The sequence below is a fragment of the Castor canadensis genome, chromosome 4, assembly GCF_047511655.1.
Source record: "Castor canadensis chromosome 4, mCasCan1.hap1v2, whole genome shotgun sequence".
NCBI classification, from domain to species: domain Eukaryota; kingdom Metazoa; phylum Chordata; class Mammalia; order Rodentia; family Castoridae; genus Castor; species Castor canadensis.
This window is the reverse complement of record NC_133389.1, coordinates 159,135,957-159,158,117: the sequence shown is the minus strand read 5'-3', so window position 1 is coordinate 159,158,117 and position 22,161 is coordinate 159,135,957. Positions and strand designations below refer to the sequence as shown.

Below are 22,161 nucleotides of genomic sequence, written 5' to 3'. Positions count from 1 at the left end.
TTTCTTTGTTTAACATGGAGTGGAGATGCTATGCGCAGGCTGGGGGTGTGGAGGAGTTGGAGTTTTGTCTCTTCTTGGTATTTTTTCCTGCAAAGTTGTTGAGATCTTGCATATCCCTCTCACAGCTCTTGAGTTGTTTGATGAAAATTTCTTCTATTTTTTCTTTAATTTCTATTTTATCTTCAAGCTCTGAGATTCTCTCTTCCACTCGTTTTAGTTTGCTGGAGTGGCCTTCCATTGTGTTTTTTGTTTGACTAAAGGGACTTTTTATTTCCAGGATTTCTGTCTGACTCTTTCTTCTGAGGTTTCCCATATCTTTGTTCAACTCCTTTTTTATAATTTATGTGGTCCTTTTTAATTCATGTATGTCTCTTTTTATAGTGTCCTTTGTTTCACTTTGATGTTTGTTGAAGTCCTTTCTAAGGTTCTTTATTTGTTTCTGTATCTTCATGTTCTTTATTTTTTGTGTCTTGAAATATTTTGAGTGCATTTTGCATACTCTGGTTAACCATGTCTAGTATCTTCCCCATGAATTCCTTAGAGATTTCTTCCAAGATTTCCTCTTTGTGGGTTCTTATGTGGGTGTCACTGGGCTCTTTTGTGACATCTCTCATTGTTTTGTTGAGGTCATGAACTGAGTATCCATTTTCTTCACTTCCCACTGAATTCTGTATTGAATTATCTTTTTGAGAATGGTTTCTATCCCTTCTTCTTCCTATCACTCCACTTGTTGCTGTGCAACTATGTTTTTGGTTGGGTAGTTGATGGACTTGATTGCCTGATTTCTTTCCCTGATTTAATTTTTGTGTTGTGACTGACTTGGTTGTTAGCTAGGTTGATTTGTTCTTTCTGTCCCTGGCCTGGAGGTGTAATTTAGCAATAACAAATTCACAGGTTCAATGCCAGACCAGTTGTTTACATATTATATAGAAAACCCCTTAAGGATAATATCTATAAACAGTCAGATCTGGATGGGGGGGAGAATGGTTATTAGGCTTGCGATAGATTTTGGGGAATTGGTAAAGGTGGCACTAAAAATGGGGGTCAGAGAAAGGGGTGGGAAGGTGGTGGAAGTGGTATATGGGCTTCTGGGTTTTGTGAAGTGTGTTTTAGGTGTATTTCTGATGTTGTAGTGGAGGGTGCTTGTGTCAGGAATTGTGGGGGCTGGGTTGTGTACAGTCGGTACAGTAGGTTATTCGGCAGGTGGTGAGTGTGTAGGAGGGATGGGTAGTGTTTTGACAGGTTGGGGAAAGATAAGAGAGGGAAGTGAAATGGGAAAGAGTGGATGAGGAGAAGGTGCAGAAATAGTAGTTGGCAGGGAGAACAATAGATTGTAGTACAGGTGAAGGAGGGAAAGTGAAGAAGGTAAGAAGAGAGATAAGAGAATGGTGATGATGAAGTTAATCATACAGGAATAAAAAAGGAAAAGGAAAGAAATGCTATAAAAAACACCATGTTCAGAAATGACAAGAAGTTCAGTCTATTGGTAAAAGTTCTGGAGTTATTCTTTAGGTGTCCAATCCTGGAATTGGCATAGAAGCAGAAGCTCTGATGTGGTCTCACCAGGTGACTGGCTTGTGAGTAGTATTTGGTCCTTCTGTCCACAAGATTACTTGGAATTGTGAGGTGAATTAAGACTGCCAGCTCTTGTAGGGTGGTTGGAGCTGTTGTTTTTCACCAGGTGGCAGCTGTGTTGCCCTTCAGCTGCAGCTTTGTTTGGTCAAATCCTCCTCTTGCAAGGTGCATCAATTCAGTTTTGAGTGCAGCCCTCTGTTCCAGAGATCAACTCTGGGATCCACCTCCTGCCCTGCTTTGGGAGGTTGGCCTGTCACTTCAACCCCACTCTCAGCCTTTGTGCTTTTCTTGATCAATGCTGAGTACTGGTGGCTCCTCTGGGAGGTTGGTTTGTCACCCCACTCCTTCTCTCAGCCTTTATGCCTCTCCTGATCTCTGCTGGGTGCCAGCAGCTACTCTGGGAGGTTGGCTTGATGCCCTGCTCCCACTCTCAGACTTTGCTGCTTTATGCACACATCACTGAGAGTTTGGCACTGAGAGTTCACATCCTTGCCCCAACCCCATTCTCCAGGGCAGGTTCAATGTTCCACCCCCACATCCACTGTCAGTGTTTGATTACAGTTCACTGTTTATGTTTTTCAGTTTTGCCGGGGCGGGGGGGATCAGTCTGCCTAGGGTCTGCTCTAGATTATTTTCCCAGCATGGGGGATGGGTAGGAGAGTCATGAATGTTGTGATGCTCACCTGTTCCTTCTGCAGTTTCATGCAGGCTTTGGAGCCAGCTGGTGGGAAGAAATGGTGCCTCTTTTTTCAGTGTGGTGCATCATAGGGAAGCTTTCCACAGGCTAAGGGTCCCAGATTTCATAGAGTTTGATTCTGATTGATGCTCTGTTTTCTGCTTGTTGGGAGAAGAAAAAAAAAATTGAGAAGTGGCCAAAGGCTTTTTTCCCAAGGCCAGAGCCCAGACATATTTTGCTAGCTGTGCTGGGTGAGATTTTTGTGGCTGTTAGGTGCAATGAAAGGCTGCTTTAAGGTTCAGTCTTTGAATTTTATCTGCACCTAATATGATGGTGGTTATTATTTTGGCTAGGAGAATCAGAATTACCCAAGTGTAAGGAATTATCTGGTGTCATGGAGCTTAGGAGTTCTGATTCTCTACCTTAGCTGCCATTTTGGATTCTTTGGCCTTTTTTTTTTTTGAGTGCTCTCTAATTGTGTGTGTGTGTGTGTGTGTGTGTGTGTGTGTGTGTGTGTGTGTGAATTTGTTTAAAGCATCAAGCAAAATTTAATTTGCTCCTGGAATTCCAGCTCATCTTATGCATGCTTAAGTGAACATTTTTTTCTAGCATGCTTAATTTATAAAATTTGTATGTGTGTGTGCGTGTAAGCATTTTCAAAATGGTTCTTAAACTGCTGTTATAAGGTTAATGTGATATTCAAGGTAACAAAAAAACCAGGGTGTTTGTTTTAAAGGTCTTGTTATAAACTTAAGCTTTTTACATATGAATATGTAAACATCTTGAGGGTGGTTCTTATTATAGAGTTAATGTAAAAATTTGTTACTCTGTTCGACTGCTAATTTTAAGAAAACCAGTTTTCACTTATTTCAATCAGGTCTCACTAAGATGCAGGCATTCAAAGATTAACATTCTGACTCAGATTAGTGGAGAAAAAAAAAAGACAGAAAAAAGAAAGAAAAGGGAGACGACACCCTGCAGCAGGAATCTTAAAGTTTGGGTTGTTAGAAAAATGACCTTAGCCTGTTTCATTCTGTCATAAATAAAATCTGGAATTTAACTCTCTCTTCTAAATGGTTTTGTTTTTTCAAGTTAACTGTCAGGAATTTTTGGTGCTACAGTTAATCTACAAATTTATCAAGATAACAAGAATTTATTAAAACACAGAGAGGCAAGAGGCAGCTGAGCACAGGGAGTACTGCTACATTGATATGAAGGTTGAGACAGATTCACTTATGTAAAGCAAAGTAAAAAAAAAAAAAAAAGCCAAAGTGCACCCTCCAGACAGGACAAAGAAAAAAAAACTTAAAAAGGAGCACTATACTGGGGGGTCAAGACCTCCAGATTTTATTGAAGTCAACAGAGTGGAGATGTAAGTCCTACTCCTTCCACATGTCAGAAGAGAGAATTTTTGGCCTGGGATGGCTAGTTTGGGCCTGTTATTTGGAGGGGGTGGAGTTCCATTGACTACAGGTTGGTGGGATCCTGCTGTACGTCATGAGCCATCTGTTACTGTCAACAACTGGGATATGATCACTTATCCAACATCTGAGCCATGATTCTTGGCCATTAGGTTTCCTAACTCCACACTTAGTCCCCATAAATATTTACCTCTGTTCTCTGGTGATTTTTATCAGGGTTTTGACTACTAAGGTAACTGAGTCATAACTAAACAAAAGTTCATTTAAGAGTTGGTTTATGTAAAATTTTCTAGGTGACCTCATGGTTAAACAACTGTTGTCTTGGGTAATTCTAATGCAGTCAGAACCCTATATATATCTGTGGCTAGGCTATTTGGGGTCACTGACACTATTCCCCCCCACTCCACTGATGAGAAAAAAATCTAAGGTTTTACTTCAAGAGCAACAACTAAAGTAATAGATATAAATAAACTCTATAGAGCTGTGATACTGTTGCTGGTTCCTGTGTACTAAATATATTTATGTTTTTCAAGTATATTAACCTTCTAAAATACAATAATAAACACAGCAACAAAAAGTTACTGATATTAATATACTGTTCTATTTTTTGCTGAATTGTCCATCAGAATTTTAACCATGGCTCTTTTAAGTTTTTGTCATTCAGTTCTGATCTTTCTTGGACATTCACAATCAAGTCCATAAAAAATGACTACTAAGTATTTATGTGTCAACCAGGTTAACGTTTTAGACATCTGCTTTTGTTGGATTTTGTTTTGTATTGTCCTTGTCTAGAAGCCCGCTGCCTAAGAGCCACTCCTTCTAAGTCTCTTTGTTGCTTAAATTTGGCCGAAAGTGTCGAGTTGGCACTGACTCCCACCTGATCTGCTCGTTACATCCACCCCCAACGTGGGATCAAAAACAAACAAACAAACAAAAATCCAGGAAACAGCAAATCTTCACAATGAGGAAAAAAAATGACCAATCAAGAAAAATGTTCAGCCTACAGCCTCACCACTCTGAACATACCCACTCCTGTCTGGTCTCAAAAGCTAGGCAGGGTTGGGCCTGGTTAGTACTTGCGTGGGAGAGAGATCTTCAGAGAAGACTGCTCAGAGGCAAGCAGTTTAGAGACAAAAAAAAGTTCAAATAGAGTTGCTTATGCCAGACCTCTCAAAAATAGCCAAGACCAAGAGGATTGAGAAAATAGTTCTCATACATGTGTGGCTATCTGGCAGTAATGCCCTTCCAGACACAAACTTATATTTTTTAGACAGGGTCTTCTACTTAAATAGAGACAAAATGACTATTTTTACTGGCTCTAGTCATGTCCTTTTATTCTTAAAGATGCTGTTTTTAACTTTTTTTAATTAATGCATTTTCTTGAACATATACATTGATAATATATTGTTGCCAAGATAATTCTACTCAGGAAAAAAATCAGAGATCTCAAATAACCTAATGATGCACCTCAAACGTTTAGAAAAACAAGAACAAGTCAAACCCAAAATTAGTAGATATTGGGAAGAAAGTAAAGGAATAGAAACTAAGAGAAACTATCCTTATATAAGTGATCAATGAAACAAACACTTGGTTCTTTGAAAAGATAAATGAGCTATATAAATCTTTAGTCAAGCTAACAAAAATATAATGAAGACCCCAAGTAATAAAATTAGAAATGAAAAAGGGACTGGCACTATAAATATAAATGAAATGAAATATTTCAAAATTTAGCTGGTGAAGTGACTCAAGTGGAAAAACACCTGCCTAGCAAGTGTGAGAACTTATATACCAATAAACTGGAAAATCTAAAAGAAATGGATAATCTCAAAATACTTTTGAATTACCAAAACTGAACCAAGAAGCTATAAACAGAACAGTAATGAGCAATGAGATTTAAGGACTAATGTGAGTCTGTCAGCAAAAAGCCCAGGAGCAGTTAGCTTCATGGCTGAATACTTACAGACCTTTAAAGAAGAACAATGTTGATGCTTCTCAAACTCTTCTATAAAGTGAAAAGGGAAACAACACTCACAAACTCATTCTATAAAGCCAGTTTTACCAATTCCAAAACTGGATAAGCACACAACAAACAAAGAATACTGCAGATCAATTTTCTTGATGAACATACCCACAGAAATTCTCAATAAAATATTTACAAACTGAAGTCAACAATTAAAAAGATCATAGACCATGATGCAAGAATGGGTCAACATATGAAAATCAATAAATGTAATACAGGACATAAACAGAATCAAGGACAAAAATCACATGACTGTGTTAACAGATACAGATAAAGAACTTTGGCAAAATGCAACATCTATTCATCATAAAAGCCCCAAAGAGACGAGGAATTGAAGGATCATACTTCAACATTATAAAGGCTATATACAACAAACATAGCTAACATTATACTGACTGGGAAAAACTTAAAGCATTTACTCTAATATCAGGAATGAGACAAGGGTGTCATTCTCTCCATTCTTATTCAATACAGTGCTTAAATTCTTGACCAGAGCAATAAGGCAAGAGAAAAAATAAGAGGGATATGAACAGAAAACAAGACATCAAATTATCCCTATTTGCAGATGACATGATCCTATATTTAAAAGACCTGAAAGATTACACCAGCAAACTTTTACGTATAGTAAGTACTCAGCAAAGTAGCAGGAAGCAAAATCGACATACAAAAATCAGTAACTTTTCTACTTACCAATAATGAACACACTAAGAATGAAATCAGGAAACATCCCATTCACAGTATCCTCAAAAAAAAAAAAAAAACAAAACACAGGAATAAACTGAACCAAGGAAGGGAAAAACCCTTCATAATGAAAACTATAAAGCACTGAAGAAAGAAATCTACAAATTCAGTGCAATCCCCATCAAAATTCTAATGACATTCTTCACAGAACTAGAACTTCACATTGGTATTAGCATATATATGTTGCATAGGGGTTTTCAAGATGAAATTTCTATATATGCTGATAATATACCTTGGTTAGGTTCATCTCCACCATCATTCTCCCTCCTTCCCTTTGCCCCCTACTTAAGTCAATTTCAATGGGTTTCATTCTTCTATTTTCATACAAGTATACAAAGTATACAAAGTACATTGACCATATTTACTCTCTCCTCTCCATCATCCTTTCCTCCTCCCACTAGTATCCAACTTCTAACAGGACCTGTTTTACATTCCTGTCCTTCATTTTTTAAAAAGTTGGTATCATTGTTCAAAAGGATTTTGCCATGCTATTTCATTTTTTAATATGTTGTACTTTAATCAGATTAACTCCCTTTATTACTCTCCTGCAGGGGTAGTTCAATTGGTAGAATGCCTGCCCAGCAAGCAGAAGGCCCTAATTCAAACCCCAGTATCACACACACACACACACACACACACACACACACACGCACGCGCGCGCAAAAAAAAGACAAAGAAGACGAAGAAGAAAAAAGAAAAGAAAAGAAAAAATGGATTTAGAAACACAAAGTGCCTGAAAGGCCAATGCAAGTCTAAGCAAAAAGAACAATCTTGGAAATATCACAATACTTAATTTTTAATTATAGCTTGCAGCTACAGTAGCAAAAACAGCATGGTACTGACACAAAATCAAATACATGGAACAATGGAGTAGAATAGTGGATCCGGAAAACCCAGGCAGCTATGCCATCTGATTCTCAACAAAGATGCCAAAGCATACGTTGGAAAAAGACAGCCTCTTCAAAAATAATGCTGGAAAAACTGGACACCTACATGTAGAAGAATTAAACTAGATCCTTATCTCTCACCCTGTACAAAAATCAATTCAAAATGGACCAAAAACCCTAAGGTAAGATCTGAAACTTTAAAACTACTACAAGAAAACATAAGGAAAGCACTTGAATACAAAGGGATAAGCAACAACTTTTTTTTCCTCTTTATTGTTGTGCTGGGTAGGTGTACATTTACAAAGGTTCTTACAATGTGTCAAATATATCATACTTGAATTCAACCCCTCCACCACCCTCCTTCATCCCTCCTTCCCCGATTCCTGGGACAATTTTGACAGGTAGAATTTTTGCATTTCATAATGTGTACACATTATTTGCACTGTATTCATCCTCGTACCCCATCCCTGCCACTTCCTCCCCAACACCAGTGCTAACACACTTCCATCCCACAGAACAATGTTCTCTGATTTTGTAGAAGAAAAACATAAAAGATGAAAGAGAAACATGAGATTTTTGCTAGTTTGAGATAAAGATAGCTACACAGGGAGTTTCCTTAGCAACAAATTTTTTATTGTTTTATTATTCATATGTGCATACAAGGCTTGAGTCATTTCTACCCCCTGCCCCCATCCCCTCCCTTACCACCTACACCGCCCCCTCTCTCTCCCCCCCACCCCCTCAATACCCAGCAGAAACTATTCTGCCCTTATTTCTAATTTTGTTGAAGAGAGAATATAAGCAATAATAGGAAGGAACAAGGGTTTTTGCTGGTTGAGATAAGGATAGCTATACAGGGAATTGACTCACATTAATTTCCTGTGCATGTGTGTTACCTTCTAGGTTAATTCTTTTTGATCTAACCTTTTCTCTAGTTCCTGGTCCCCTTCTCCTATTGGCCTCAGTTGCTTTTAAGGTATCTGCTTTAGTTTCTCTGCATTAAGGGCAACAAATGCTAGCTAATTTTTTAGGTGTCTTGCCTATCCTCACCCCTCCCTATGTGCTCTCGCTTTTATCATGTGCTCAAAGTCCAATCCCCTTGTTGTGTTTGCCCTTGATCTAATGTCCACATATGAGGGAGAACATACGATTTTTGGTCTTTTGGGCCAGGCTAACCTCACTCAGAATGATGTTCTCCAATTCCATCCATTTACCAGTGAATGATAACATTTCGTTCTTCTTCATGGCTGCATACAGTTCCATTGTGTATAAATACCACATTTTCTTAATCCATTCGTCGGTGGTGGGGCATCTTGGCCATTTCCATAACTTGGCTATTGTGAATATTGCCGCAATAAACATGGGTGTGCAGGTGCCTCTGGAGTAACCTGTGTCACAGTCTTTTGGGTATATCCCCAAGAGTGGTATTGCTGAATCAAATGGTAGATCAATGTTTAGCTTTTTAAGTAGCCTCCAAATTTTTTTCCAGAGAGGTTGTACTAGTTTACATTCCCACCAACAGTGTAAGAGGGTTCCTTTTCCCCTGCATCCTCGCCAACACCTGTTGTTCGTGGTTAGCAACAACTTTTTGAGTAGGACCCCAATAGCTCAAAAAATAAGAACAAGAATAGACAAGCGGAATTGCACTGAATTAAAACACTTCTGCACAGCAAAGGAAACAATTACCAGAATGATGAGACAGCCTATAGAATGGGAGAAAAATCTTTGCCAGCTAATTATATGATGGGGGATTAATATCCAAAATATATAAAGAATTTAAAAATTAACACTAAAAGAACAAATAGTAAGTCAACAAATGAGCAAATGAGTTGAACAGACAGTTCTCAAAAGAAGTACAAATGGTCAATAAATATATGAAAAATATTCAACATACTTTGCCTAGCAAAGGGAAATGCAAATTAAAATGAGATGGATCTCACTCCAGTCAGAATGCCTATCATCAAGAAAATAAATAACAAATGTTGGTTGAGGATGCAAGGGGAAAGGAGCTCTTGTACAATATTGGTGGGAGTATAAATTAATGCGACCACTGTGGAAATCAGTATGAATGTTCCTCAAAAAAAAAAATAAGAAAACAACTAAAATAGAACTACCATATGATCCTGCTGTACCATTCCTGGGCATATACTCAAAGGAATCTAAGTCAGTATAGAATAAAGTACCATCATACCCATGTTTATTGTGGTGCTATTCACAATAGTGACGTTATGGACTCAGCCCAGGTGCCCATCAACAGATGAATGGATAAAGAAATGTGGCATATATGGAGTCTTACTCAGTCAGAAAGAAGAATGAAGTTATGTCATTTGCAGGAAAATGGATGGAACTGGAGATCATCATGGTTAAATTAAATAAGCCAGGCTCAGAAACAGAAGTATCACATATTTTTTTCTCATATGCAGAATCTAGATTAAAAATTAAAAGGGACATGACATGGAAATAGAAGGTGACTCCAGGAAGGAGACTAGTAGGAAGGATGGAAGGGGTCAAGAGAGGTTACTGGGGGATGAATATGAACAAAGTATAATATAAAGATGTATGAAAGTGTCACAATTAAATACTTTATCTTTCTACAATTAATATATGCTAATAAAAATGTTTAAAAGTGCCTTAATAAGTGACACGTGATCTGAAACTTGTTTTTATTGTAACCTTTCTTCAAAGTGTGGGGAAACAGATAACCCCCACCCATGTCAAACTTTTTCATAGTTACTGTCAGCTGCCAAAAAGAGCCTTAAGAATTATATGTGGCCAAATAGTTTAAGGTTTGTTCATAACACTGGTTACTTTGAGTACAATACTTGCTTAAAATAAAGTTCACATAATTTATTCCTAGTTCCATAAATCCCAGTTTGAGAAAAAAATGTTCAGTATTTTGACTAGAAAGCTGAAATTTGCTGCTATTGCATTAAGGGTTTTATTTGCCAGCAATTATATTATTCATGATCAAAATCAGTAAAATAGCTTGTGCATGGTGGTGCGTGCCTACATTCTCACACTTAGGCGACTAAGGCAAGAGAGGAGTTCTGGGCCAGCCTGAGCCATAGTGAGTTCAAGGCCAGGCTGAGTTACTTAGTGAAACCCTGTCTCACAAAAATAAAAACAATAACAAAAAGTTCAGTTTAATAAATAGCATAAATTGTTTTTGCTTTTGAAGAACTAAGTAAGAAATAAATATGCCTGTATTCACCCTATAACTGAATTCTTATGTAAACTGTAAAATCTGGGATCATAAGAATGGGAGATGAACTTAATGAAATGATGAGTACTTTACCACTGTATACAGGGACCAGAAACTTTCCTTTGAAATAGGAAGAAAGTTCGAAAGTATTTATAAGGAACATAAACTTTATTTTTCCTCAGTGTAATGCATTTATTACATGCTAAGTTGGTTTTTAGTATAGCTCCAATTATGCAATAGTGCACTGACACATAGGTTATTTCTAAAGCAAAGTTCATACATTGTTGGAACAGAACAAGTTTCTCTCTTTATTTACCTATGTACATATTTTGTTCATTGAAATTAAAACTTCCAAGAGAACTGTATTGTTCTTGCTTAATTGAGTGAATCTGCAAGTGCAATTACCTTGAAATAATATGCTTTGCTTTCTGGATCATGAGGATACTTTGTTAACCATCCCAGAAGGTAAATATGTTTAAACTGAGAAAATGAGATATTATTTATCAACTCTGACCATCTATATAGGAAGGTAACATTGTCTAATAACTTTCTTTAGCTGCAAAGATGACATACTATGGCATTATAACCCATATTTTATCCAGAAGTAATTGGGTAAAAACTTACAATTCAAATATTGTTTATGACTATCACCTTCTAGATATTAAGAGAAAATCACTATAGGTTGAGCACCAAGAATTCAAAATGCTCCAAAAATGCAAAACTTTTTGAGTGCCAACATGACAACGTGAGCAGAAAATTCCATGCCTGATCTCATGTGACAATTTGCAGGTGCACTTAAAATGTATAAAATCAGGGTTAGCTTCTGTGTATAAGGTGTAAATGACACATAAATGAATTTTATGTTTAACCTGGGTCCCATTCCCAATATATTTCACAATGTATATGCAAATACCCCTACTGTCTCTCTCTGAGTAATCAATGAAAATTCCAGAATTTCTTGCCACTGTTTTCTCCACTACAGGTAAGCCTACTGGGCAAGAGGAGTTTACCCTCAATCTGTAGGTTCCACAAAGCATTGATTTGCACAGTCTACACATAAACCTCAGGCAACCAGCCAGACAAAGCAGCAGGCATAACCTTGCATAGCCAAAAAGGATACACAGTACCTCTTTTGGCTTTAGGGCTTTCTTCCTCCCAGAACACTGGCAGTGAAATTTGCCCTGGGACAACACAGCTAAACACTTGCTCAAAACAGCAGCTCCCAAGAGATGTTCTTTTTTTGTTTTTAAATCATATTAGTGTTGTACATTGTGTGTACCACACACACAAGCGTACATTGTGGCATTTACAAAAGTTCTTATAATACATCACGGTTGAATTCACCCCTTCCATCATCATCCAAGAGATGTTCTCCAAGAGAAAGACAGTGGTCTTTCTTTATGCCAGTGCTCAACAATCACATTTTCTTTCCTTCTTTTTTCAACTATAGGAACTCTTAAGTCCCTAGGGCCAAGTTTAGGAAGTCTTGGACTTGGATATTCAAATAAAAATGAGTGGCTGTTTTCTCATCAGTGATAAAGTCTTCCTTGCCCACTCAACAATCCTGAGCCTCACCCCAAAATCCATACCATAGATTATGAAAATTCCATTTTGAAAAGCAGGCAATTAAAGAGATATGAATCTTTACCAAAAATGTGAAAAGGTGAAGAAGAAACGGTAATAGTGTTTACTATGAGCCAAACGATTTACATTTATCCTCACAACTATCCTCTATGATATCCCCATTTCAAAGCTGAAAAATCTGAGATAAGCAGCTGGTACAGGGTTCTCTGATTTTATTTGTAGAGTGGTTAGAGCCCATTTACTGTTCTTTAATATAGTCTACTTAACACACATACTCTTTCTTCTAATTCCTGTTCTTCCCTCTCTGCCTCCTTCCCTCTATCTTTCCCTTCCTGTCCTCCATTCTGCTTTTCGAGATCAAAGTGCAAACAGTGGATGATTTGCTTATGAATAGATGCAAGGCTTACCTTCATGAAATAATCAATTCCTGATCTATTCATATTTTTTGTTCTTGTCTGCCTCCACAAATGAATTCCATAGGTTTAAGAAACATGTTTTGTTTATTTCTACCTAGCTCCTGGAAGATTATTTTACCCATAAATATTTGTTAGATGCATACATGGACAAGCAGATGAATGGAATAAGGCAAATTTATAAATAGCCCTAAAAACAAAAGAGAATGCAAACGATGTATGTAGTATTTTAAATCAGTAGAAAAGATGGATGATTTAAATGGCCTGAATATTTATGTGGCTTCCAGAATTTTTATGTGGCAAGATCCTAACTGCCCAGGAGATTGGAGCCTTTGGGAGGTGATTAGGTGAGAGAGCAGAGACTCCTTGAATGGAATGAGTGTCTTTATAAGAGAGCTGGGGGAGAGGGAGATCTCTTACCCTTTCAGCTCTGTGAGATCAAAGAGAGAAGACTGCTGTCTACAGTGAGCCATTATGAGACAGAAAGTCTGATGATACCTTGATCGTGAACTTCCCAGCCTCCTTTATTATGCAAGAAATAAATGTATGTTATTTAGATCCCACACAGTCTATAGTATTTTGTTATAGCAGTCCAAACTGGCTGAGACAATTATTCAGTATGGTACTGGGAAAAATAATCTTTGAGGGAAAAAGTATATCATTATACCAAAATAAATTTCAGACAGATCAAAGATTTATATAAAAAGGAATCTATAACATTTCTAATATAAATCATGGGAGAAATTTTCATTGGTCAGATGAGGAAACTCTTGTCTATTTTCATAAACTACTGCAGTTCATTTCTGATTAACAAAATAGCATTATACTCTGCTGTGTCAATGTGGAAATGTGCTATAAGTTTATGTGTACCTGAAGTAATGGAGGAGACATCAAGTAAGTAAATACTTCTGGAGAAAGGGCGATAACTTTTTGAATGGGATAACAGACATTTCTTTGTCATGAAGGGCATGCAAATAAATTTGAGAGGGAAATGGGAAGTTGAAGGAGTCATAACAAATGGAAGTAAACACAGGATGGGTAATTTTAAAAACAAAGAATGCTCTGGAATTAAAAATGTAATTAGTGGTCCATATAGTTTCAGCATAAATGACACTTAAAAATAAAACTTTTAATTATAGGTTAATTTGACTAAATTTGATTAAAAATCCTTTTACCCAAGATGTGCTCTATATAGAAGCAATCCTCCCAATGTAGGATAGGGCTTCAGCAAATACATTCAGGTTTCTATGGAAATTATAACAAACTTATTCACTCAAATAAGGCTAAAAGGATGAAGGACATGCATTCTTGAAGAAATCTTACAATGAAGGCTAATCTTACCCAGAATACAGATTACCTCTCCAGAGGAATGTGTTAGGTACACAAAATGGCTTGGTAATCATCCTTCTGACATTTTTCAGGATTCATACAACAGAATTACTATTACTTAGAATTCCTTAGTCTACCACTGTAATGGTAAACTTATACATAATGTTAATGCTTGAGAAGATCAGTTTTGCTTTGTACATATATACTTTTTCTAATGAACTCTATATAGAGTAGCTATAAAGGACACAGCAGCCCTAGAATATAAATTTTATAATCTTTTGTGCTTCTGAGCAATTTTTGCTTAGAATATTTTGCTTGTAATTAATATTTTGATCATGTTACTGGTGTGACCCATAGGGAAGCAGATCAGGATTTGAAGGTTCAGATTTACACAAACCCATTCTGAATACTGACAATTAGATTTACTGAAAAAATTATGTTGGCTAAAATATTTAATTTTTTAAAGAAAATGTCCCCAAACATAAAACAGCAGCTAGTTTTGAAACTATTATCCTCTGAGTAACAGAGGATATCCATGTACAGAAATATCACAATGAAACCCTTTGTACAATTAATATATGCCAATAAAAAACTTAAAAACCTATTTTTCTCTGGAAGGGAAAAGAAAATAGTTCAGAGAAATTTAGAAAACCAAACTCCAGTTTCAGGTTCTCAGTGTGTCATCAAGGTATTCATCAAATCAAACATAAAATTATAAAGTAGTAGTTCCTAGCCACTCAGTTTTTATACATTTATATATATACAGATACTAGTGACTTGGGCTAGAGAAGCTGGAATTTCAATCAGGTTTGGAAAGAACCATGATATTTGCTGAGGTGTCAGAGCAAAGTCATAAGCAGCCTCATTCCTCTATCATTTACCCTCAAGTGGAACAGGCATTGCAACACTACACAAAATGAGTTTTAAATGTGCAAGATGGTATACACTTGTGTAACATTGAATAAGTACTATAAGAACCAGAAAGGGAGAGCAAAATGTGATTGAGAGCTGTTTTATTCCTGACCCTCTCCAAAAGGTAAAATATTTTTAAATTTGGATTGAAGATCAAGTGATATAACTGGAGCTCTAGGCAGACAGGACTGACTCCAGTGGTTCCACAATCAGGTCTAGCAACTTGTTCCAACTTGTCAAATAAAAAGATGTCTGGTGATGAAAGGCAGAGAAAAGAGACTTATTACATGACATAGGCATGCTGTGGTAAGAGGGAAAGTAAGCTCTTCAGTCCATCTTCAGGGTACAGAAATGAGCTTTAGGTTTAAAAAGAGGAAGAACTGGGGTATGGGGTGAGAGATATGTAATTAAACAGTCCCCGGGTAAGTGTGTCCTGGTTGAACAAAATCTCAGTTCTGGTTCTCCTAGGGGTCCAGGAGACATTGTTATTCCTGCCAATGCTAGAGGGGAGCAATCTTGTTCCCAAGAGATGATTACTCCTGTTGTTGGGTCAGCCTCCTCGTTATGGGCAATTGTCCTCACTTGGGGGGTAGTCTCTCCTGCAAAGTTCTGGTTGTACCTTTCTTTGGGGTAGTTTTGGGCCCTATGTAAAGTGTTAACCATCAGTCCTTCCTTACTAGAACCCAAGGTGATTGCAGGGAAGAAAGACTCAAAGTAAAGGAGGCAGATACAAAACTGAGGCAGGGATGACAAGCTTTTCTCCTGCTTTTAGTTAATTTGTGGGCCCAAGTAAGGAGTCAGTAGTGTTTAGCAAAAGCAGTTTCTAAGTACCTGTTATAGGGGTAATTTTCTTTTCCTTACTTCAATGTCAAGGTTCTTTTTTAGTCGTTTCCCCCCAATTTAGGATTTGCTCTGTCTTTTTTATACTCTAAAATGTGGACATTTCTCATTGACAATAACATTAATTACCATTTATTGAGTGCTTATTGTAATCATGTCATTATGCTAACCACTTGACCTCCATTATCTGGAAAGATTCTTCCAACAATTGTATAAGCACTGTTGTTCTTCAACTATATGTGAGTAAGCAGAGTTTTAAGTAATTTGTGCTGTACCAATCAAGCCCATGCCTCCTAGTAGCTGGCCTGTTCCAGTCAACCTACTATATACAACACAAACTTGAGACAATTTGAGCAAACCAGAGTGGTTTCCAGACATGTGGCAGATTCTAGCTGAGCCCTGCCCTTGCCCCACCTTCCTTTGCTTCTGTTCTGATTATGTGATAATCTCTTAACTTTGGCCCATTTACTGGTGCCATGTTTCTGAAATTTCCTGCTAACATATGACCCTGTGACATTGTCTTAACATTTTCAGCTAAGAGACTTTTTAAACCTTCCAAGTATTTAGATAACTCCTCTATCCCTTCATGGTCTAGAGTTTTACACTGTCTCTCGAAGAATGAATGTCTTGATCCACTGAAGGCTGAAAAGGTTAAAGTCTAGCATTGTCAGCAGTTGCTAATACTAGACTGGAACATTTAACCAGAATTATTACTCAGTTTTAGACTTTTGGACAAATGAAACCCATTTGTACTTTAATCTATTTTGGTATTAGCTTTAAAAATCTCTTGTATTGCTTATGCACTCTGGGTCAAAGGATACTAAGGCCAGCATTTTCCTAAATGGTACTAACAAAAGGGACTTAGACACTTTCTCTCTTGCTTTTTCTAAAGTGGAAAGAACAAGCTATTGAAAGAAATGAAAAAGAGTAAAACCTTAAAGCTAATCCCAGTAAGCCTGCCTCACTCTGGGGACCTAGAAACAACATAAGGACTGTCTAAACTGTTCAAAAGAGATTTTGGTTTGAGTAACTGAAAAGTAGAAGGAGCAACCACCACAGAAACTTTTCAAATGAATAATACAGAATAAAATTAGGAGAAAGAGTCAGGTTCTCAGGGTTTTATTTGTTTTCCTGGCAACTCGGGCAGAGCATGGCCTTTTAGAGTTAAGGTAAGGAAACGAGTCATGATGTTACTATATACTGAGCTCCAACTGCTGTCAGACTGGATGCTTTACATACTTTGTCTTGTTTTAGCTTCACAACAAGCCTATGAGAAAAATACTATTAATATCTCCATATCACAAATAAGGAAACAGAGACATGTACAGAGTAAGAACTCCAAGGGAGGCTTTTCAATCTCAGTATAGGTGTGTTGAATGTTCTAGCTCACGATTCTTTCCATTCTGCCATAAAAATAAAGTAGGAAAAAGGAGCAAATCAAGAAGACCACTCACTGTATCAGCTGTCTGCTCTGGACTGTTACTTTATTCCTCAATTCATCATATTCTGTTATGTGTTTTTAAGACAGTCTTGTTTTCATAACCATATTCCTTGCTTTTTGAAAGCAGGAATTTTATACAGAGCTGACCCCTCAACATCAGGTGGAACTCAGTCCATTTTGCTGTCCTTAGCCATGGGGATTCTTTATTTCCTACCATATCAAATCTAAATTCCTTGGTTTGATATTCAGTAATCATAAAACTTTGGGCCAATAATAATTGGCTGCAAATAATTGCAGCAAATCCATGTGTTGTGCTCTTTATAACCACCAATACATTTAATTCCTGCAATGACAAGTGACAACTGGTAAGGAGCTGATTTATAGCTGGTTGGTCAGAAGCACCAGACACCACCTGCAATTTGAAATCGGCTATTGAAGAAGGGGAAGTCTTGTGGGACTGAATCCTTAATCTACGGGATTTGACATTATCTCTAGGTACATATTCTCATAGATTGATTTGAATAAATTGGTGTCCCCTGGGGAATTGCTTGGCATGAGGGGAAACAATCCCACACATTTTTGTGTCCAGAAGTGATGTAGAGTGTGTTGAATATAAGCAGATATTAAAGAGTTTTGATTTTTCCTTTACAGATCTTTTATTGCCCCCTATGGGCAAATTACTTGATCAGCTAACTGTGGGCTTGAAAGACCAACACTTTGGTTTTATGAAACTTATAAATATCGAAGCACAGACTAATAGATTACAGGGTAGAGGTAGGAATAGCAGGCCAGCGAATCCAGAATTCTAGCAAGAGCGATGGAGTTCTGTGTTCCCCCTGTCAACTAACACTATCTAGTCTTCTGTTTAGAACAAAACTTTTATTATTTTTTTTAAAGCAGTGCTGGGAATTAAACCTAAGGCTTCACGCATGCTATCACTTCGTTACTGAACTACACCTCCATAGCTTTTTAAAAACTTACTTAAATCCTACATTTCTAACACAAAATGTCTTCCGCACTTCCACCATTTCAGACCTATGGTAACTGTCCTTGAGTTCTAGAACGACCTCTGCGACCTAATTTACCTCTTTAGAATTCACTCTGCACATCATTTTTTAGAGTCAACGAGTGTTTTAGAGTTAAAAAACTTCAGCTGTTTCTCATTACAAAAAAAATACCTCAATACCTCAGACTTCACTGAAACACGGATGGTTAAACGTTAGTGGTGCCTTGAGCAGAAATGAAATGACAAGAGGTACTCCAGCCAAGTACTATTGGAGAACTGAATTAACGTGGCACTTTTTTATTTGTGTCTCGAGTATATTTTCATTTTTCTCAGGAAGTAGCCACGAATTTTTGCAAGAAAAACTGATAACGGAACAACTCTTTGAAAACAGTTTTTATGTAGCTGCCTATGAGAAGTAAATCAACTTCCAAAGTTACAAAGATCTCATGTAAATGTCTGTGGTTATGTGTTTGGGCGCATTTGGGCACTCCAGCTTCCGTGGGTTTCTCTGGGCGGGTCAGTACCGTAGGAAGAAGCTGCGGCCGGGGAAAGGCGACATTGTATCCTTCCGAGTCCCGCGAGAAGCCCGAGGGGCGCGCGGCGGGGCTGCACCGAGCTGGGCCCGGAAGAGGGCGCGCCCCGCCTTCAGCCCGGGAGGCCGGGGTCCGCCTACCCTGCACCCAGTCCGTCCGGTCCGCCCACCAGCAGCCGGTTGTCGCCCAGAGGCCGCAGTGGCACCGCGGATCGCGTCCTTCCGTCGTCTCCGTCGCCTGCTCCTGCCGTCCCTCCATGGCCGCGCGCCTTCTCCACGGGTCCCTGCGCGTCCTGGGCGCTCGCCGTGTGCTGCGCGCGCCGCTTATCGCGAGGTGATTGCTTGCGGGGTCCCGACAGGGGCGACAACACTCACCTTTCTGGGGCACCGCGCGGGGTGGTGGGGGGGTTAGGGGGTGGTGGAGGGTTGGCCCGGACCGAGGCTGGGCCCCGAAATGACGTGGGGGCGGGGGGGAATGAGACTAGGCTGGTTTCGGAGCCTGGGCGCGGACCTTCGGCCCGGGGAAAGGGGGTGCCAGCTGTGCCCCCACGATGGGCCGCCGCCCCCACCACGGGGAAAAGGATTTCGCAAGGCGGCCTCCCCCCACCCCGGGATCCGGTCCAGCCTGGTTCCGCGGCGTGAGGCGGCACCCAGGACGGAGCCTGCACTTAGACGGGCGCCCGGGAAGAAGGGGCGCGGCTGCCGCAGCTTAGCAGCGACCTTTCACCCAGTTAGAACGCGCCTGGGGTCTGCCACCTGACCATGAACTTGGGAGCAGGACTTAGCCTTTGGCGACGTGATCCAGAAGGAGTGCCCAAAGGAAATAATTTGGATACGACTGACCTAGCAAGATCCCATTAGGTAAATTAGCTTTAGGTTTAGTAGCAATCCTTAAGATTTGTTAAATGCAGAGGAATTAATGGAGAGAGCTTCTAAGTGGCTCAGTGACTAAGGAGGTGTTTATAACGATTGCAAAGGCTCACATTCTGTGTGATACATAAAGTCCCTTCATTTGGTGAGCAAACTGGAAGCATTTATTAGGATTCATTATTAGCTTGACAGGAGGCGTAATTTAGCTAATTGCCACATTGTTGTAAAGTACAATTAAGGTGCTTTGAGAGCTGCAAGACTTATTATTACTCTTCTTGCAGAGGTTTGGGAAGGCTTCACGGGTCCTTTTGGGTACACATACTTTTCTATGTTCTTCCCTCCAGAGCATTATTTTCAAACTTTTTGGTATCGAAACTCTTTTATGCTCTTAAAACTTGAGGACCCCAAAAGTCAGTTATTTTGGTTGAAGTACGGGAAGAAAAGCCACACTCTCAAGGAGAATATTGGGAAAAGGAAGACCCAAGGGACCCTCTAAATGGGCTAGGGGTCATAGTTTCTTTGTAAGTAACAGGCTTCTTAAACTTTTGCTTGCTTATGAATCACTGGGGATCTTGTTAAACTGCAGATTCAGATTCAGGTGTTAAAGGAATGTGCTAGTGTGGATTGTTTCCTTTTGAAAATATAAATGAGACTGAAAAATAATTAGAGCCTCCATCTCCAAAATAACCAGAACCAAGTGGACTGGAGCTGTTGGTCAAGCGGTAGAACACCTGCTTTGCAAATGCAAAGCCCAGCGTTCAAACCTCAGTCCCACCAAAAAAGAAAAAAAAATAATAATAAGAGCCTAGTCTGTGAGATTAGTAACTTATTGAGGGGTGTGTGGCCAGTTTATTCAGTACAGGTTTCTAAGTCTCATCCGGACAAACTTGATGCCACGGAAGTGATTTCTTCCTTTTGCATTTTCTCTCTTGACTCACCTTTGACCTCAAAATTTTTATTCATTTGGAATTTCTTTGTCTTTCCTGTGCCTTACAGTATTTTACTTAGAAACGTTCCAAAAATTTCTCTCATATAATACGGGATTTAAAATGTTAAGATCCAGGCAGACTTGCATGTAAATTTTAACTCTATTTACTCATATTGACAAATGACTCAGTGTCTTAGAACCTCTCAGTTTCTTAGTCTCACCATATTTTTTTTCTCAGAAGAATAATCCCAACTATGGAAAATCTATATGGACAGATATGTGCTTTATAGTTTTATTTCTGCTAGCAAAACATTGGAGTCAATCACTTAAGTTACCGGAATAAAGTTAATTTTAGTCTGATGCAAAATGACAGTGATTCTTAGGCCCCTTGCAAGTCCTAGTCCTTTGTTCTGTTCTCTGCTTCACTCTTCTCTGTAGTCCACTGCAGCCACACTTGGCCTCCCTGCTCTTTTTACATTTATTTATTTATTGTACTGAGAACTGAATCCAGGGCCTTGTGCGTGGTAGGCAAGCATTCTACCACTTGAACAACACTTCTGACCCAAATGTTACTTATTTATTACTTTTGGCTACTGGTGTTGAACTCAGGGCCTCACACTTGGTAGATAGGCCCTCTACCACTTGAGACACACCTCCAGCCCTTCTTCCATACTTAAGCCTTTGTCTAGTTGTTCTTTTGTCTTAAGAGTCTTTTTATTTTAGAAACATGCTTGGCTAATTCTGCAAGGGTTTACATAGATCTCATCTTTCTAGTTTTACCTGCCTTGACTGACCCCAGACTCACCCCAGACACACACTTCTCTCTTTATTTTTCTATGGCATTTTTTATCTATTACATAATTTGTTTACTTACTGTGTTTATCACTTACTATTATGTGGTCTCCTTTTGTTAGAATGTAAGTATTGACTGCAGAAATCTTTGGCTCACTCTTGTATCTCAAGTTACTACATCAGTGCCTGGCACAGAATTTTAAACCCAGTAAATACATGTTAACTAAATTAATGAGTAAAAAAATTAATCATGTAAAATGATGATTTGGGTGACCCAGTAGTAATCAGGAATATGTTAATGAAGACAAAAGGTAGAAAGTGAAGTATTAAATGTTCATAGCTAATGATCTCTACCTAAAAGGTGTCTCATGACTTGGTTATATAGTAGAATGTTTATCTGGTATGTGTGAGGCCCTGGGTTCCATCCATCCCCAGCACCCCAGGAGAGAAGGGAGTGGGTAAAATCTCTTCTATATGCAACTGTAAACCTAGAGCAAAATGATACTAAGTGAATGTTAAGTAAATTAGTCACCTTGTTCTACCAAAGTAAAATAGCATAGGCTAGGTGCCTTAAACAACAGAACTTCTTACTTTCTGGAAGCTGGGAAAAGATCAAGGTACTAGCCGATTTGATTTCTGATGAGGACCCTCTTGCTGTCTTATGGACTGTGTCTTTCTTATTGTGCCCTCAAATAGCCTTTTCTTGGGGAATAGAGAGAATCTCTTCTTATGGGGCCACCAGCCTTATCATATTAAGATCTTATCCTTTTGATCTTGTTAAACTTAATTACCTCCTAAAATCCCAGTCTCCAAATTCATTTACTTCAGAGATTAGGACTTCAGCCTATGAATTTTAGGGGGACATAATTTAGTCCATAATATTAAACAAAAATAGAAAAGTCATTCTAGAACATTCTAGAACAAAAGGATCATTTTGCAAGGGATAAAAGGCTGAAACAACCTAAATGTCAACAGATAAGATTGATTAATAA

At 38.5% G+C, this 22,161-nt stretch overlaps 1 protein-coding gene across 2 annotated transcripts in view; it reads left to right on the top strand.

Moving 5' to 3' along the window:
* Positions 1-18,701: 18,701 nt before the first annotated feature.
* The window catches only part of Acadl (acyl-CoA dehydrogenase long chain), a 32,065-nt gene continuing 28,605 nt past the window's right edge, over positions 18,702-22,161 (top strand). Inside the window, exon 1 of one of the 2 annotated variants that reach the window (XM_020172315.2) lies at positions 18,702-18,913. In XM_020172315.2, coding sequence (XP_020027904.1) covers positions 18,837-18,913 — 77 coding nt within the window. In that variant the 5' untranslated portion in view covers positions 18,702-18,836. The remainder of the gene's footprint in view (positions 18,914-22,161) is intronic. The other variant, XM_020172314.2, reaches the window with a different exon arrangement.